Source organism: Acartia tonsa, chromosome 6, assembly GCF_053477335.1.
Source record: "Acartia tonsa isolate MP-2025a chromosome 6, ASM5347733v1, whole genome shotgun sequence".
Classification (NCBI taxonomy): Eukaryota; Metazoa; Arthropoda; class Copepoda; order Calanoida; family Acartiidae; genus Acartia; species Acartia tonsa.
In genome coordinates this window covers 27,186,942-27,206,662 of record NC_137265.1, presented here as the reverse complement: position 1 = coordinate 27,206,662, position 19,721 = coordinate 27,186,942, and the positions used below count along the sequence as shown (strand labels likewise).

Here is a 19,721-nt window from a genome sequence, read left to right as displayed (position 1 = left end):
AGTTTTTTGAATGGTTTATAAAAGAATAGATATACAATTAAAATTAAATCTACCCATAAAGCCGATAAGGATTGGTTTAATAGATGTTTGTCCCTGTAAGTAGTGCAGCTACTTTTTATTAGGGTAAATAAGATCAAAACAAAAATTATTCGTTATAAGGCTTAGTTTTAATTGATGATTAGTCTGTATTTCATATTTACTAAATATTCCATATTATACATATTATAATTACTGTAGTACTCTCTTAGCTAATTTTTTCTGCACTGCTTGTAATTTAAATTGCCCTCTTTGTTCTTTAATTCATGTAATTATATTGCATAATAAAAAAGAAAATTCTGTTAGCGTATTATTCTGAATCGAACTAATTTTGTCCAAAAAAAAGCAAGCTACTCATAAAACTACAAAAAATATGTACATGATCCCTCTGAACAACAACAGTTATTTCTTTCATATAAAATTTTATTGCAATAATCCTCTTTCATAGCTATTTACTTTCTTTAAAAACTATTTTATTTTATTTGATATTTATGCAGAGACTCCACACCTCAAAAGTATATTTAAATACACCTTTGAAGTATTTTCAATTTTTAAAGATTTTTTCCTTCTTTTTCATTTGTTTCTTTGAATATAAAAAGCAATTCCTTGAAACAAGAAAATTCAATATTCCATATAACATGTTTTAGACTAATGTCCAATAAGATTTCTGAAACACATACATATTCTTAGTTATTGGATGGTTTTATGAACAGTAAAATCCCCGAAGGTTAACCTCACACCCCAAATATGTTTTAATTTGTTAATATTCTCGTTTGACTCTGCTATATTTAGAAGAAGGTGGCGGAGCCACTAATTTAAATGATTGATCAACATTTCTGTGTATCAAAAGATCCCTTAAACGTTTTGAACGAATAAACTGGAACCAATTTATCTTGTTTTTTTTTGTGTGGTTAAGCGCCTCTAAAAATTATTAGTCTGATCTTTAACTTAAAAACTAACCCTAAAATGAGCATAATCTTATGATTGGGGTCAAAAGGTTGGGTCCAAGTGTCACCTTCTCTCCCCCCCTCCTTCTTTCCTCTCTTATTCTGTTGCTCTCATATCTTTGTAAATCTTTCGCTTGGATACATTTTTACTCGAATAAAACCAAATCATGCCTGGTTTATTAAGAAGAGGAAAAGCCATTTTTCATCTATAGAAAAATTATCTCTCTTTTATGTTAGCGGATTTTCCTCATTTTGCATAATGACCACGAACAAACTTCTGTGGGGGGAAGTATTTCTTAGTATCACATAGAACAGTGCCCTGTAGATATAGGACCCCAAAATGGCTAGAATCTTTTTTTCAAAAAAAACTTTAAGGTTAGGGTAAACGGATTGAATATACAATCTTTTTGCGAATTTTATATATTATTAACTGCAATGTTCGCTGTGGCTTGATATATATAGTCACAATAAAAATAAAACGGCTGAATTTTTTTTAGTTGTTGTGAAACAATAATTTTCTGATATCTAAGAAACTAGCACTTTATAAACAGAGTGTATTGAGATGTTCTTTTAACTACACTGTAAAAATTACATAATTTTATGGGGTTTTTACTATAGTTTTTATGATTGCAGCAGGGCATTTTAAAACTAAGTATTATTCATCGTCTTTAACTACGTCAAAAGTTATTGTTCGGAGATTTTTTGCTATTGCTGGTATAAGTTAACAAATTTAAAGAAGAATCCCCTTAAAAGTTAGCTTTTGTTAAATTGAAAAGATTTTCTTTTTTGCAGTGCATTATATATGTACTATAATATATGACAACTAATGAAAAAAAAGTGCCGTTAATTTTTTTTTAGATTAATGGAGAGGCTAGTATATTATGAAATACAAACAAAGTATCACAAATGCAAAAATATTTAACTCCTTTCATAATGATTTTGGCGCAGACAGGCATGATCATAATATATTACTACAGGTTAGATTGTCTTTAAAATAGAATATTAAATTTTTTAGCATAATATTTGTAGGTATACCTATCTAATAATAAAAAAAATTTCAAAAGATATTTTCATACATACAGGGAAAAATACAGATCGTTGCAACAATTTTTTGATTGGGTTGCATGTAAACTTTAAGCAAAACATTACTTATTGCTTTATCTGTCAGTGTCTACTCCCTCCCTGATCAAATTTTACTTTCTTAAGATGAGACTGAACCTCCTAGAGTGCGACGATAATTAGCCTATCAGCAATTCAATTCCCACAATTATTAATTACATTAACAAAAAAAAATGTATTAAAACTCCGCCCTCATTCATCAATGTTGTCCAGTGCAGTTTCTTAGATAAGCAACAAGAACAATTTTATTCATAAATAGCACTATCTATAATACAAAGTAGAACGATGTCTGTCTGTCTGACTGTCCGTCTGTCTGTCCGTCTGAAGCTTAAGATCTCAGTAACCACTGAACCGATTGGGCTCTAATCTTCAGGGAATATACCTACTGGTCCTGTGATGGTTTTAAGCTATTTTCTTGGGGGGTGGGAAACCCCTAACCCCCTCAAAAAAATGAAAAATACCCCCCCCCAAAAAAAAATTAACTTTTTCTTTTTAAATCTAAAATACGAAAAATTAGGTTGATCAAACCTCTTGGGGCAAAGCCCCTAGAGGCTAGGGGCGAAGCCGCTAGTTAGAAATAATGTAATAATTATACAGTGAATAAAATACAGAAGAAATTCTTTTATTATATGAAGTTACTATCAAGTAAGAGACACAGCTTTGCCGACCCCTCCCCCTCCCTTTTTTGCCGTGTCTTTGTGTTTGGATATAAACAAATGAAGTTCAAGTTAGCATTACTAACTAACTGACAAGGTTTATTGGAATTTGGTGTAACTAAGCCACTAAAAACTAGCATGAGCAACCATTGACTAAGTAACTAAATAAATATAGCAAAAAATAGAGATATATTGATAAAAGACAACCTCATCAGCAAAAATGATTTGGAAGTTAATAATAGAAACAAAAAGTTTCATCCTTTTATACTCTTTAATGAACTATTGAGTAATAAAGCATTATCCATCATTTTATCTTTCTCTTTATAAATTAAACATTTTTCATTCATACCATTCTACCTTCCCACCCCCTGGGCAACACATTTAATTAAATTTCCCTTAAAATTGAATTGGACCAACATATTCCCTAACTCAAACTCTCTTAGAAAAACCAATGATATATATTGGTGCTTTCAGATAAAGAGACTAATGAGGACTGATCCCCCCCCCCTCTCCTAATAAGGGGGATAGGTTAGTTTTTCGTTCCTGTCTAACCCTTGTGGGGCCTATACTTGCGATGCACTAACTCTGAAGGGGCTTCCCAGTACCCAATATAACCTAACCTAACCTGACATAAATTAATAAACAAACAAACAAAATTAGTTATTTAATGAATTTGTCTAATTCAGTCATTTGCTTCCAATGGATTATAATTCCAAATAGAGGTCTAGCAAACGGTTCATCTAATATCTTATAAATCTTGAAATCAACTTTCTTATTCTTTTGAAAATTAATTAACAATTTATTATTTGCATTGTCTAGTTGTAACCAAGAAGGGAAAACTTAAAGACAATTGATTTAAACTCAGTTTCCTTTATGGCTTTGCAATAAAACTTTTAAATTGATAACCCAATGATTTGATTATTTTATTAATAGTCAAGTATTTTCTTTAAAAACAATTAACATTATTACTTTTATTGATTATGATTAATTTAAAAATAGAAAAAAACAGGGGTCGGCAGCAAATACGAATTGGCAGGTGCGGCTTAATACAAATTCGAGGCAGCTTAAAGTGGCCGATTCTTCCTCCAAGCCGCTCTGGTTCCACAAATACACGCGTTTTTTTGCTGATGCGATTGAAAACCTGTCTAAGCTGCATATATGAGTTCGGCTCTCACTTCAAAAAATACGCTTGAGGTCATTGAGTGGCTTATGAGCCGCGTGGCTAAATAATAGCTTAATTAGCTTTGTACTGAATTATGAGGTTCTGTAAGCCGTTCGGCTGAGGGTTGCTACTGTCTTGGCTGCGGAGCCCTGGACAAAACCTAATTTTGTATTTATTCTTTAGTTAACTTAACTATACACTATGTTGCTCCTGTGAATGAACTGAAATATAGTCTAAGTAAAACCTTTGTTACCTAATTTAATATTAGAGTCAGACTCGAATCCGTGACAACAATCCCTATATATCACTGAAATTTGTTTGGCATAGCCAGATATCTTTAATTTATATTTTGTAAGTGTAGGGTCCTTACAAATATGAAGAAGACTAAGACTAAACTTTTTATATTATATTACTATCCCCAATCATGTGTAAGAAAGATACTTCAAACCTTTCTCTTTCAAGACCAAAAAATAGGTTTAGTGAATATTAAGTAGAACAAGAATTAAAACATCCTAAACAAGATGAAGCTTGTATATAAGATTGTCATAAATACAATCACGAAATATAATATAGGGAACAAATTTTAAAAATATGTAAGAAACTAATCTAAATAGAATAAAATTCCTTCCTTTGACCTATGCTCTGAAAAGTATAGCTAAATTGGTTCGCAGTTAGTGAGATCTTAAGCTTCATCAGGATTGACTGACAGACATCGTTCTACTTTGTACTATAGAAAAAAATTCCGATAAATGATTAAAAAAATTAATGATAAAAAATATTTTAAATTAGTTACAAATACATTAACTTTGAATCTTTTAACATATCTTGCATTTGATGATCCCATATTATATTTTTTGTATCAGTTAGATTATCTCCATCATCACATCCTCCCTGAAACATTTATTATTAGTAGCGCGTCCACTCTTTAATTAGGGACTGTCTGTAATTTATATGTTTAGTGTTGATTAAAGTTATAATTCTCTTGCACGCGGGTAAGAAAGATCCTCTGACCAATCCTAGATGCAATTTATGGGAGGAAAAAAATCGCATGGTAGTTACTCGATCATTACATTAACTTTGCCTATATTTTGGGCAATTGTATAATTCAATTCTTACAATCATGGCACTCTCATATTTTTAAGCAGCATAGACGAGTGAAAGCATTATTAAAGTGGCCAAATAAGTAGAATCCTAAATTCCTACAAATCTCCCTCATTACAACCTCATGGCAGGAAAAGTTGCGTGGTTATTTTCCAACTAATTGCGATAGTGATAAATAGCATTTAATTGTAAAGTTAATATTTTTTGTAATAATTTTTTTAGCCTGAAAGATAAAATTTACCTGGACAAAATCACACCAATTAGTCCAAGTGTATCCCCAATATTTGGGGTCAGCCCTGGGATCCACAGGTTTATTTCTTGGTGGTACAGCTGTTGATGCAAATGTTGTTAAGGTTTCGTCCATAAACTTAAAAACACTTTTTACAACAAAGAAAAAAATAGTTATTAAATTACATAAACTTGTTTTTTTTTATGCCTAAAAACAGCTTTTTAAAAACATTCTGTGATTCTAGAACACTTTCAGTTTTGATTTTTGTGATTGTGACCCAGACATTTTGTAGGTCAAAATGCACTAACATCCCACATCACAGTTGCAAATGTTTTAAGCAAGCCCCAATAGTTGCTATTAATGCCAGAAATCTGACATAGTAGCAGCATTAGTTGAGATGTGGTTTAGGCTGAAATTCGAACTCATCACCTCCCTGACATGTTATTCTAAAGTCACGGGTTATAAACGGGGTTAGTGCGCTTTACGGAAGTGATGTTTGACCAGTGCTGATTAATAAGTGTTATGTAAAAGATTACCTTAATTACATCAGGATATTTGAAAATAAGATTATTAAATTCACATGGATCTGCTGTAATATTGAACAGGCACACCTAAAAATTGATCATCAGCACAGCTACAACAAGTGAGTAATAATTAGATTAAGAAATAACAGGAAGCTATATAACAATAATTACTTTTTAGTCTTTTATTTGTCAAGAATCATTACAACTGCCATGATATAATGATATGTACACACTTAAAATCTAAGTTGATGGCTAGATTTAAAATACCTCTTGTAATAGATTACATGGTTCAGCATCTGCAGGTTTAGTACAATTTAACATTGCTTCTCCTCGTCGTTTTGTAAGTTCTGGAGACTAAAAAAGTTTACAGTTCTAAAAATGGAGATGATTAATGTCCCTCCACAGATTATGACTTCATACGATAGAATAACCAATGAGAGGCTAGCAAAAATTTAATCATCTTTCTAAAATTATTAAAAATAGAGTCATTTGTGAGGTCCACTGTATAGTTATGGAAATAATGACAAAAAAAGATTTATTATCTAAAGCATAGAATATGGTACATTTTTTATGTAACATCAATACCTGAGGTAAAGGTTTTCCAATTTTTTCCAGAGACTTTGCAGCCATACTTGTCCTAGCATAAAAATATCAAAGTTTATACAAATGTAGGATATTTATTGGTTAAAGCTCTATATTAAAGGTGGTAAGATTTTATCTGTTAGGTTTTATATTCACCATATCCTTGGGATGAATATATCCTTACAATTTATCTAATTATACCTGACCATATCCATAGGATAACTATATCCAGTCCTTCCAGATGGTCCATACCATTTATCCCATTGTCCATTATATGTAGTTCCTTTCAAAAATTTCCAATCTCCAACTCTAAAAAGATACAAGAAAATCAAATAAAAGTAAGGTAAATCAGTTGAAATAGACAATACATAATAAGTACATATATTTAATGTAATTTCAAACTACCTATCTTTTTATTGTACCTTATGGCAGCTGAAAATCTTGATTCGTCAATATTGTGAACCATAAGATTACGAGGAGATTCAGTATTTCTAAAATAATTTGATGTCATCAAATTTTGGTTATGCATGCAAAAGAATAGAAATAATAAATATACATAGAATATTAGGATCTACTGCAGTTCACGGTAAAATATTGCTGGTAACGAATATTGCCAAAAAAACTATTAATTTTAAAGGCTGCTAGCTGCCAAACGGCTGAACGTATAGATCATACCCGCACACCATTTTAAGCGGTATAAGAAGGCCTACAAATAATCTGAAATAGCCAAGATCCAATGATGCACAGGGAAAGCTTCACTGAAGAAAAACACGTAAAATAGGCCTTTTTCGCGCAGTTCTCTGCTTTGGGAGATAATTATGATTATTGATTTATAGCTATTCCAGATTATTTGTAGGCCTTCTTATGCCACTTAAAGCAGAGTGCGGGCATGATCTGTACGTTCAGCCGTTTGGCAGGTAGCAGCCTTTAAAATTCATAGTTTTTTTGGCAATATTCGTTACCAGCAATATTTTACCGTAAACTGCAGTAGATCCGAATATTATAATATTACCATTACCACGTAGGGGCTTGATTCTCCTTCGATTTAAGTGATCATCTAGAGAATCCAGAGCATCATCCACGTGTAATGGGATGCGATACTCTAACACCCAAGGATATTAGGTTAAGTAACATCCATCAGACAACCAACTCATTGATTGCATGACCTTTGACTGAGAAGTCCTAACTGTGCATGGTAGTGAGTTGCGCCTGTTTATGGGCCAAGGCATTCCCCCTACTCTTACTATTTATGTCGCGCACCTGACATAGCATCAGTAGGAATAATTTTCAACGTCTTTAGTTATGACGCAGTGTAGGTCTGAGATTCAAAGCCATCACCTCCCCGGCGACGAGCGGATTCGTTTCGTGTTAAGCCACGATCGCGGGTTAGAATAATATATAGTTAACATAAAGTTAAAAAAATACTTTGAAATAGATTCCCACATGTCTAATCCATCAATGCCTTCGATATCACTGCTTCTTCCACCTTAAAATAAACAAATTTTTAATATCTTGTAAAACAAATTTGTTGTAAATTGACTGTGGTGTATCATAAATAGGATTAGAAAATATCAAAATATACCTACATTAAATTGGACTATTCAGTTAGTTGCGTGAATTTAATAGGATCTAGATCATCTTAAAAACCTGTTTTTACCTGCAGCCGTGTAAAGTGTTGGTAGCCAGTCTTGGATATTCATCATTTGTGTGGATACTCTTCCTGAACTTTCCAACATAGGACTCCAAACTTAATATTTTAATATTCTTTATTTGTTTTGCTACCCTCCCTAATCTTTCCAACATAGAACTCTTTAAAACCATTAAATTGTGAATTTAATTTCATAGCATGATCGACAAACCAACGGACAAAATAACTTGTATAGTGAATGCACATTGGTAAGAATATTAACAAACAAAAATTAAATTTAGCTGCCTATCTTAAATGAATAATTCACATTTCCTCCAAATGTTATGTAAGTCACAGCTTAGAATAATGTGAGTTATATAGGAACTTTGTTACTGAAAGATAATTACCAAACGCTGATCCTCTAACTCCTCCTTCATTCAGAGTATCCTTTACCTAAAATTAAGGCTATTCTCTATGTATTTTAATCACATTTTTATAACAATTGTTAAAAATTTTTAATTTTTTCCGGATACATATAGACAAACATTCTCTAAAGGTAGAAAAGCTTGACATTTTAAAATAAAAACTGACTCCTCTGAGAGGAAAATTGGAAGCAGCATTTTGTCCAAATCCCGCAGCCGGGCCACCATTATCTGTGGTAAAAACTACAACACTGTTTTCAAGCATTTCTTTCTCCTTAGAAAGGTTTATCAAAACTATATTTACTATTCAAGATTAATTGTTAGAAATAATTTTTTTTCTTACTCCTTTTAGAGGCCAATTTGAGGCAGCATTTGTATTGAATCCAGCTGCTGGACCTCCATTATCTGTTGTAAATACAATCATACTATCCTCAAGTATTCCTTTCTCCTATGCCGAATATTATTTATCAAAATTTTTTATCTAGTTTAGTTGTATTTAGAATTAAAATAATGTTAATCTATTGATGAAATTTTGTATTACATCAACCTTTTACCCGACCAAACTTTTTTAGTAGATTCAGGTAAGGTTCTTTTAATAAATGTCATGTATTCAACATGTCAGGGAAACTTAGTGTGGTGGATTTATTTGCAATGTTACTTGAACAAGACTCAAACTTATCACTTCTCAAGACTCAAGGATTCTACACAATCAGGTTTTAGTGGATAGTTTTGATAAATTCCTGTAGAGCTTGAACAACTCTTCCAACACTTTCATCAAGCTTATACAGCATACCAGCAAAAGTTCTCCTGAATATTTAAGTTTTTAAATTTGATATATCAACCATTTTTCTTATTTTCAAAGCATGTAGTATAGAGTTCTTTCCTCACTCTGTACATATGTAATGATGAATATAAATTTTTTAAACTATTATGAAAATTTTATGTCTTAAACTGTATTTTATTGGGCTAGCACCCTATTGCTCTATTTGTTTGTATACAAAAGATGACAAAAAACTTCGCTAATAGGATACTCATAGTTTTATAGCTGTTTTACCTGTTTTTATCTTTAATATACTTATGTTTTTTAATAGCTTCAGCTGGAGCTTGAAGTGGTGCATATGTGTTTCCTGAAAAAGAAAAAAAAATACTCTAAAATGATATTAAAATTAAACAAGAACAAATATATAAAAGCAAAGCAATATCGATATTCCAAAATTGAGCTAAAAAAGTAATATAATATGATAACATTTGCATTTATGTGAGAATATTTTAGAAGGAGCCATAGAATAAAGGAATATTTGTCAAATTATAGGACATCTAACAAAGCAAGAATAACACATTTGCATGATCTTTAAATAAGTTTGCACAGGCAAACAGAAATACTTCTATGGTTATTTGTACTAATATCAAATTTTTATCAAATAATAACCTGAATGAACTGCTAAGTGAGCCAAGTAAAGAAAAAGAGGATCTTTTGTGTCATGCTCATTAATAATCTAAACAATCATAACACTTACATCAATATACACATCCTGTAAATACAAGGTGAAATATCTGTGTATCTATTTTATACAATGTGTGGGTAGCCTATAATTTATTTAGGCATAAACATTTTTAGAAGATTGCTCTATGGGGTGCATGGGTTAAGTAATAGATATTGGGATCACATAAATTCTTAAGTGATACCCGTGTAGATTGAATTAAGTTAATTTTGCAATAATAAAAATATAAAAATGCATTCTATAATTGATAAAATAATTGTTACCTTTATAGATTCATTAGTAAAAATATCTGTTGCATAATTTCCATAATCTTGCCAAGAAACAGTCATATTCCTACGGAAATCATATCCCCACCCATCCTTAAATCAAATTAGCCTTCATCAGAGATTTTATGATATAAAAATTTAATAAAATTTAAATTTTTAAAAAGTTACTATTACTAGATGGTTTTCTTAATGAGGATATGAGGACAATGGAAGTTAAATAACATTTTTTTCCAATTATCTTTCAGCTACCAAAGAAATTTTCTCTTTAATAAAATTGAGAGGAGATTGATTTATCTTCTATTGTCCTCTCCTTATATGTGATACAACCTCATTTTTATCAGTATGGTCATAGTAGTCCTGTTTACCATGTAGATAGCCAACATGAGATGAAAATCCCCTTTATAAGAAAAGTCTTGCAGCATCTATATGTCATTTAGAAAACTTTACAATTATAAAATTTTTTTTTTATATTACATATTTTTCAATTAATTTTTTTCTTAGAATTAATACAGAGAGTCATTAAATGGAAGATTTGTTGTGAATAATTTTTTGAGCTACAGCAATATTTTCCTGAAAGTTGGGGTGTACTCTTTGTGATGGTGTCCTAGATGCCATTTACCAACCATACGAGTTATATATCCTAGACCTTTCATCAGCTCAGGGAGCAGAGGGATATTAAGAGGTAAACCCCAAGGACCAGCAGCTAGGATTACTTCATGTTGCATACCTACATAGGTAAATATTCCCCTAAACTAATATAAAATAATAAAGACCAATTCTAATTATTTTAGTTGGATACATATTATCAAAGGACTATTATAACCAAACTGATCACAATAAATATAATTAGAATTATGACATTGAGCATATTTCAAATAAATTTTACTGTAAAGTTTCAGGCAAGCTTGTAATGAAAGATACCTGTTGATTAGCCCCTATATGTACATGTATTGAATGATCATAGTAATCTTGCATTCCATTGTAATATCCTGTAACTCATAAGGCTTTAAAACTAGATTTACTATATAATTTTATCTATCATGTCTGATTAAAGAACGTTTTAGATCTTTTTCTATAAAATAATAAAAGTTATACTCTGGGTTGCAAAGCAAAGCAATATATTTAAGTGCTAAGCTAAATTCAATCTTTTCTAAGCAATATTAAAATATAAAATTATTAAATGCTTAGCTAAATTCAATATTTGACAATTTAGACAATTTATGGCCTTGAATTATACTTTTTATTAACTTTGGACTGATTTTGCACAAATATTTTAAATTTTTCTATGTTTAAAATTTTTCCTGTATGAGTGTCAAATCCTCTGTAAAGAGGAGTGTAAGTCTTTTTGAAAAATCCAAGATGCCATTTTCCAACCATATGAGTACTATAGTTTAAATCCTAAAATTTTATATCAATTCAATATAATATAGTAATAAAAGCTGTCTAGGCATTAAATTATTCCTCCTGTTAAATATAATCAATAAAATCCCAATACCATACCATGGCAGCATTGTTTAAGAAATATATAAATAGTAATAAAAAAGGAAACAATAGAAAACAGACTTCCTTTAAGTACTGAGGCATAAGCTTCAACTTTGTTGAAAGACCATATGGAGATGGGGCTGAGATTGTATGGCTGAACATTCCTGCAAATACAGAAATGAAAAAACTATGGTTACACCCACTGTATTAATCAGAATTAGATTTTGATTAACATTAGTTTAATATGATTCAGTTAAAGTGAAAGAATACCTATCAAAAATAGTCTCATAAGTATTAAAGGCACTAAAAATGAAGATAACCATGCAAAAAATACAGCACAACAAATATTTTCACAACTACAATTTTACTCTAAATTTTTTTATAGAATAGATTTTTCCAAGCTGAAAAAAAAAGAAATTAAAAATCTTATATGAAATAATATTCAATGTTAAGAATACATATGATCATGCATACTGCACCCTAATTTAAATCTTACAAATCAAATTTGGAGAGAAAAACTCAATGTCATAATAAAAATGGATAATACAAACTACTTTTCAACAAAGATAAATAGAAAAATAATTTTCATAATTTTCTGATAAAAGTTAGAACTTACAACTGGACCATATAATTCTTGAGCAGTATGATCATAATAATCCTCATGGCCAGTCCAATACCCAACATGACTTTTAAATCCTCTGCAGGAATGTAATTTTTAAATCTTTTATGTAATATAAGTGGAAATAAATTTTATTATTTAAATCTAGAATTTGTCATAAATAGTAAAATTACATTCCTGAAAGTAGGAGTCACAGTCTTTTTATGGCTACCCAAATGCCACTTGCCAACTGCATGGCAACCATATCCAAGATTGCCAAGATATTCTGGCAATACTGGCACTTTAGTGGATAAAGCATAAGGAGCTGCTCCAACAAGAACATTATCCTGAAGACCTGATACATGGATGCATTGCATACTTTATCTAATTTTATTTTATCATGTACTAGATTTTCTGGCCAGTACAAAAAATACTACATTGAATGGGAAATTATAAATATATGTATAGTGTTTCAAATTCATATTTCTATTTCCGCCACCAGAGGTAAGATTTCAATCATTATAGCATCACTGAATAATATTTACTTTACATATATACAACACATTACAAGATAAAATAAGAAGTAATACAAACGAGAGAACAAGATTTTTAAAAACATTATATTTAGAAATACCTATAAGACTAAGAAAGTCATACAGTTTTTATTATGGAATTTAGATTGTTAGTAAGTAATTTCATATATCTATGTGATAGAAGAATATAAGGTTTGGTGCCATTCTTATTGAATTCCAATTAGGTTTCTAAAAGATTTGTACCTGTGTGTATTGGGTGTCTACCAGTCATAAGAGCACTTCTACTTGGGGTACAGATAGGATCAACATAATAATTATTTAGAATTATTCCAGAATAGGCCAGGGCATCTACAAAAGTTATTTTAAAAAACTTTTACCTCTACATACATAAAATATACATCAGGGAGGAAGGGTACTTTAAACTGTCAATTATACTGGTACCCAAAGGTTTATTTCATTCTTTGACTTTAAAACTTTAGGTTCTTTTATTCGTGATTTGTTTCTTAAATATTGGATCTATCCAAACTTTTAAACAAAGATTTCATTATGGTGGAGGGGTAATTTTGTTAATAATCTCTTGGCATGTAAATCAATTCATCGTCCATTATTTTATCCCTTAGAATCTCTGGATGGGGGAGGCTGAACTGTAAATTTTACTAGTACCTAAAGTTTCAGCAACACATTACATCATTCATTGGCTTAAAAACCTTGGGTACTTTTATTAAATCTTGATTGGTTGTGTAAATTTTCTTTAGTAATTCTTATCTATAGAGGGTATTTTTTTTTAAATCATGAAAAAACTAATAATTTGTTAGCTTATTATCTTGCAATAGAGTGTTGTAATTTGATGAAATGTTCAAAATAAATTATTACATTTGACTGACGACGAGCTAATGTAAAATTGGGGTAAAATAGTTTTCCTTTAGAGTAAACTTCTATTGTTCCTAAATTTTCAATATGACTATGGCAGAAAGGCCAAAATTGGTTGAATAAGTAAAAAAGTTAAAGGGATAGTTGCACGAAGTGCATTTAATAAGTTTGATTGCAGGCATAAATTTAAAAAATATCATCTGGCATATATAATTTTTGTATTACAATAAATAGCAATAAATTAGGCAACACCAAAAAATTCATCTTGTTGTTTTTAAGAAAAGAGGACAGACATATAAGTTGCATATATCCAAAAAACATGATTTTCTAGCCTTGATATGTTTAAAACTACCTGATAGAAAATTGAAATTCTTTAAAATATATGTCCTATAGATGTAGTTTAAACTATTGAACAGAAAAAAATAAGCAGTTTACTAAATTCAGGTTTAAATGCACTTCGTGCAACTACCCCTTTACACTTCAATGTATAAGTTAATACAAAATTACATACAAATTATAGTTAAAAGTTTTATTTCCTATATTTGGAGTAGGAACTTGGTTTGAACCATGGAACCCAACATCATTCCAACCCTAAATAAAAATTTTATTAGTAGCGAATCTACCTCATAACTATGTCTGTCCGTAACGTTTTGGGGGAAATAGTAGTTAGACGTCTGCGTCTCAGGGTGGGTGAATCCAACTCCAAGCCGCATGTGGCTTGTTGGGTTGCTTAGTAGGTTGCGCGTCTGACATTGATGCAGGTGACGGCGGGTCCTCTGTAAACCTACTAAAAGAAACCCTATTGTTCTTAAACAAATTTTAAATGATTGTTATTGATGTGCTACTCATTTACGTACATATCTGTCTTTGTACTTCATATCTTAATTAGTTTCACTAAAAATAAAATAAGCAACATTTTACAACAAAACCTATGACAGCATGCAAATGAATAATTATGCATAAGTGTCCCTTTACAGTGCAATAATTGACAACACATAGAAGAGGAAAAAAATTGGGGCATTTTAAAATTTTGTTGTTAATTACTTTAATTACAATGAAACAAGAGTGGGAAGGGAGTGAGTAAATGCAAAATTTATGTAATAGCTCACCTACAAAATTTAAAACTATTTAAATTTGAACTGAAAATTTGTCTTAACAAACATTGATGTACCAATGCAATTGTGTCAATAATTAAATTAGAACCTTAAATTTTTTTTTAAATGAAAGGTACAATAATATAGGAGAGAAATTTTTTAGGGGCAATTTCTCTTTGGAGGTTTGAGGTATTCTTCACAAAAAAAATATAAAAATATATAGGAGGAAGAAGGTATTTTTTTTAGGAGAGATTTCTCCATAAAAAAGAGAGAAAAAGCCTATAGATAAGAAGGTTCACTGAAAAGGATGGCCATATCGGTGTAGTAATTACCAAGATCTTTCACTAAAAAGTTACACACACACATATGACTCACAGAAAGACTTTCTGTTACTTTGAAATAAGGATAAACATATGATGTAGAAAATAACTGTATTTATTGTTTGTGTACATTTTATCACAAACCAAAATTAATAATTTTGTAGCCCCACTAAAATTATAATGTTTCATTCAAGGAAGTTAAATGAAGTTACTTGTCAAATATTTTGGAAGGCAAATTTTTAAAGACAATATCAACTTTATAGCTACTATTTCAAAAATTCGAAAAAAGATGTGGGGGTCAAATGATACAAGTGGTTTTAATCAACTTTTCATGGATTTTCATAGGAAGTAAGGCTAATTATTCAATAATATTGTAAAATTAATTTGGCAAATAAGGATAAATATGTAGGTGTCCCTATCTCTTACACATGTATGTATAGTCCTAACAATCAACCATTCTGAGAAGATACAAACCTAACTTATATGTGATTTCAATAAACAATCTTACCAAATCATCAGCTACAATTATAATAATATTTGGTCTTTTTCCGTGGCTTAATCCAAGCAACAGTAAACTGAAAATATATTTGGAGTTAAATTTTATTGTGCAGTCTCTACACATGCAAAACATACAAAACAAAGTTCCCACTTATACTCTCCCATACTAAACAAACTCATTAAAAAAAGATATCATACATATTATTACTTAAATAATTGTCGTTTAAATATAACATCTTTTAGATAAAAACTCGCATAAAATCCTTTTTTTAAATGTACATTCTGAAAGTTCTTAGCTGAACTACTTCTCAAAAAAAAAAATTATTGTAAAAAAATATTCTTCACTAAGAAGACTATCTGAACCAAAACTTGGTGTTTACCTTATAAAAGTGAACATTGTAGTGACTTTCATCACAAGTCTAACTCCAAAATTTTCACTTATCATTGCCCATCTAAAATAAATATGCAACACTTACAGTGGGGAATATAAGTAGCTTGCTCAGTGCTTAGTTGAAAAATTTATATAAAGGTTGAGCAAAAAAATGCGTACCTTTTTAAAATTCAAATTGCACGGCTTGTGTTAATGGTAGAAAAATGTTATGCATATCGATAGAACCGCTTTGAACTCTATTTTTTGGAAATATAAGAACGATTCCTCTGCTACGTATAGTTAGGGAGCTACGTGTTAAAATGTCCCAACTGATGTAAAACTTGACTTGCGAGTAAATTTTAAAATATAACTAACAATTAGAGAAGATATTTTGCAAAAAGAGATGCCTACATTTTTAAATTTCAAATTGCGCAGGTTGTGTTAATAGTAGAAAAATGTTACGCATACCGTTAGAACCGCTATGAACTGAATTTTTTGGAAATATAAGATCGGTTCCTGTGCTACACATAGTTTAGGAGCCAGATGGTAAAATGTCCCAAAATTTACTCGCAAGTCAAGTTTTAAGTCAGTTGGGACATTTTAACACGTAGCTCCTAAACTATGCGTAGCAAAGGAATCGTTTTTATATTTCCTAAAAATAGACTTCATAGCAGTTCTAACGATATGCATAATATTTTTCTGCTATTAACACAAGCCCCGTAATTTAAATTTTAAAAAGGTACGCATTTTTTTTTGCTCACCCTTTAATTCGTTATTTTAAATTTTATAGGCTTTTGTCCCTGAGCCATATTCTTTTCATACTTTTCATAAAAAAGATAAGATTATTCTATTTTTAAGAGGGGCTTTTTTGTAATTATTTCCTATTTTTATAATTTTAATTGAAAAATAAGGTATTTGATTATAATACTATAATAAAAATTTAGGACTTGATTTCAAAATATTATTTAATGATAAAAATCAAAATCTAAAAACAACAATAAAAACATATTAAGGATCTTCATTGAGCGCATGATCTAATATTACTTTGGTTTCCACAAAATAGAGCCTATAGAAATGAAAGATTAAAGTGATCGCGAATTTAATTTTTCAAAATGCATTTTCGTTTACCTTTTTTTATATTTTAAGTAATTTTCAAAGAATTATGCCTTAAAAGTTCGGTTAAGTTAGAAAAAAATCAGTTTAAAATGCGGAGAGTGTTTCCACATGAAAATAATGTTAAAATCTGGGCATCAATTAAACTAAGAGAAAATAAGTTATTTCTTCGCTTGCAGATAAAAACAAAAAAATTGATACTTAGAAAATATTTTTGTAATATATCTCTAATGATATTTATCTTTGAACTTTCTCTAAAATGTAATGAAAAAGTTTGGTTTATTTTATAAAATCATTAACAAAATACCGCTTTGTTTATGCAGGTATAGTGACAAAAGAAAAATTCTTTAAATCTGTGGAAAGCATGATATTTAAGAATTAAAATGTTTAAATAGAATAAACAAATATCATTTGCTGCAAATATTCAGCATAAAATATAGCAGTCTTTCTATAGTATTTACATAAAAAAAAGCATTTTATCATCGTAAAATAATCTCGTAATGTGTCGAATTTAATTAACACACACACACTCATTCACTTACCTTGGGCATTCATGTTTCCCTTTTCCATTCTCCGTCCCCCTACTTATCTTTTGTGGTACAAATGGTACCAACGGATTTTGTTAAGTTGAAGTATAGAAACCAAACATTACTAAATATTGTAAAAGTCGCAGTCCCTTCAGTGTATTTTAAGTTGTAAGTTTGGACCAGTATGGGAAAATTTCAATAGCTATAAAAAGTAAATAATTTTATTCCCATAACTAAAAAAACATGTTATTTTATTTCAATTTTTGTATAGGTTTATTGGTAACTGACTTGATTTATTACCTCAGGAACCATCTTTACATTGTGTTTAGGATTAAGATAAAAGCCTTGCTTTAATTAATGTACATCCATGAATAACAGATTAATATTAAAAGAATATAATTTGTGTTGTCTCTTTATCTTATTCCATGTTTTGAAGTATTAAACAATCAAGTTCTGTGGAGTCCTATGTATGTTTGTGTGTGTGTGTATTTGATTTAACCTGGCTGTGCTGTACTCAGAAAACGCTTATAGCAAATTAATTCATGTTTCAAAGATTGTTTCTTTTAAATATCTTTTATAGATTTTAGTTAATTACCTAATCAAATATAATCTAAGCAAGAATTTTACCCCAAAATAAAAAAACCATAATAGCTAAAAACTTTCTCAATCTATAGTAAAATCCCCCAATTATGTGGGGGCCTAATCGTATCTTTAGCTCTGCAGTATGTTGAAGCTTTTTTAGCAAGTAGTAAATATTGAGATAGGATGAGGGTGCTATGTTACACAATCGACAACTATAAATCAGCTGACCTTATACCCATATTTGGTAATATCTTTTCGATTTTTGGTAAAAATCATTTAATCTCCCCGTAAAAAGAAATTACAAACTTTTTTGGTTAGTTTAATATGTATGTAACAAAAGAATTTATTCTACTCTAAATTTGCAAGTAAACTTCAACAAAAAGATTGTTATTTGTCGATTTTGATAGGTTTTAAGATATGTATAATAAAACTCAAAATACAACGATGTTTTCAAGGGAATAAATTCGTTTTTTTAAAGTTTGATTTATTTTTAAATGGGAAGTATTTAAGACTTAATTCTCAAAACAGTACTCTTAAAAAACATTAATCAGTGACATATATCAACTTTTTCCCAGCTTCGTGAACACTTTAAGTAGAATGTACATCAAACTAAACAGCAGTCCACTAAAATTCCACATTGTAAAATTTAGCCGGTATAAACACGATCTGTTAATTTGTTTATTTGAGGCTAGAGACAGGAAAAATCAGGAATCTAATTTAAAAGTATAATGATACAATAAAAAAAGGGATGACAACATACATTAGTAGCGAAGCACAAAAAATACATGGAATGACATGTGATTGTTGACTAAATAAATTTTCAAGAAAATGTTAAGTGTCTAGGTATAAAAGAAATAGAGGTAGAAAAGAAGAGAAAGAAAAACATAAGAAAAGGAGATATTAAGAATGATAGAATTAGACAATCGCGCAACCTTCATAATCAATTTTTAAGTTTTTGTTGCCTGACCGACGGACATAGTAAGTTGTATACTGGGTGCTCTTTGGAGAAAGATTTTTTTTTTACAAAAATATCAAAATATCTTCAAGAGCAGCAGAGGAAATCAAAAGTATGTATACAAATCAAAGAAGCTGTTCAGTCGTATAATCTTATCAAAGCTAATTGCCCTTTCCTCTATGAAAACAAAAATACATTAAAACAATAGAAAATTCAATTCAACTTTCTGGTAACGATTATTGAGTTGTTACTCTTTCTAATTCGTATCTAACTGATATAGGACAATTCTAACATGTCTATAATAATATAAAAACTAACCTTTACATGAAAAAGCTAACCATTACATATGAAAAAGCTAACCATTACATGAAAAAGCTAACCGTTACGGACGTACGGGCCGATCCTAATTATAGAAAAGATTCGCTTTTTAAACAGTTTAGTTAAATGAATTTTATACTTATACTTACAAAATTGTTAAATATTTAAATTAAAACATGTGTCTTGTTTAAGAATCCTTTTCCAACTAAAGTTGCTGAACTATTTATAAACAGAAATCATAAGATCAATAAACTTCATGAGTTCTGTTTTTATTTACTTTAGATTAAT

The 19,721-nt window shown here is 29.9% G+C and overlaps 1 protein-coding gene across 6 annotated transcripts; it reads right to left on the bottom strand.

Annotated features, from left to right (window-relative positions):
* Positions 1-4,682: 4,682 nt before the first annotated feature.
* Positions 4,683-19,640, bottom strand: LOC145322254 (arylsulfatase B-like). 6 transcript variants are annotated; one of them, XM_080164121.1, is made up of 23 exons: positions 19,583-19,640; positions 15,949-16,020; positions 15,579-15,645; positions 14,196-14,247; positions 13,030-13,137; positions 11,742-11,819; positions 11,480-11,573; positions 11,095-11,167; positions 10,171-10,266; positions 9,835-9,901; positions 9,460-9,532; positions 9,148-9,212; positions 8,749-8,855; positions 8,391-8,436; positions 8,014-8,103; positions 7,782-7,842; positions 6,779-6,847; positions 6,558-6,665; positions 6,360-6,411; positions 6,042-6,128; positions 5,787-5,861; positions 5,263-5,388; positions 4,683-4,811 (listed from the first exon to the last, which is right to left on the bottom strand). In XM_080164121.1, exons 2-23 carry the CDS (start codon positions 16,011-16,013, stop codon positions 4,710-4,712), a joined length of 1,761 nt encoding a protein of 586 aa, XP_080020247.1. In that variant the 5' UTR covers positions 16,014-16,020; positions 19,583-19,640; the 3' UTR covers positions 4,683-4,709. The 6 variants fall into 6 exon arrangements, with proteins under 6 accessions (XP_080020247.1, XP_080020248.1, XP_080020249.1 ...); XM_080164122.1 differs by lacking the exon at positions 8,749-8,855 and adding an exon at positions 8,575-8,681; XM_080164123.1 differs by lacking the exons at positions 11,095-11,167; positions 11,480-11,573; positions 11,742-11,819 and adding exons at positions 12,272-12,356; positions 12,455-12,608.
* Between the last annotated feature and the right edge of the window lie 81 nt (positions 19,641-19,721).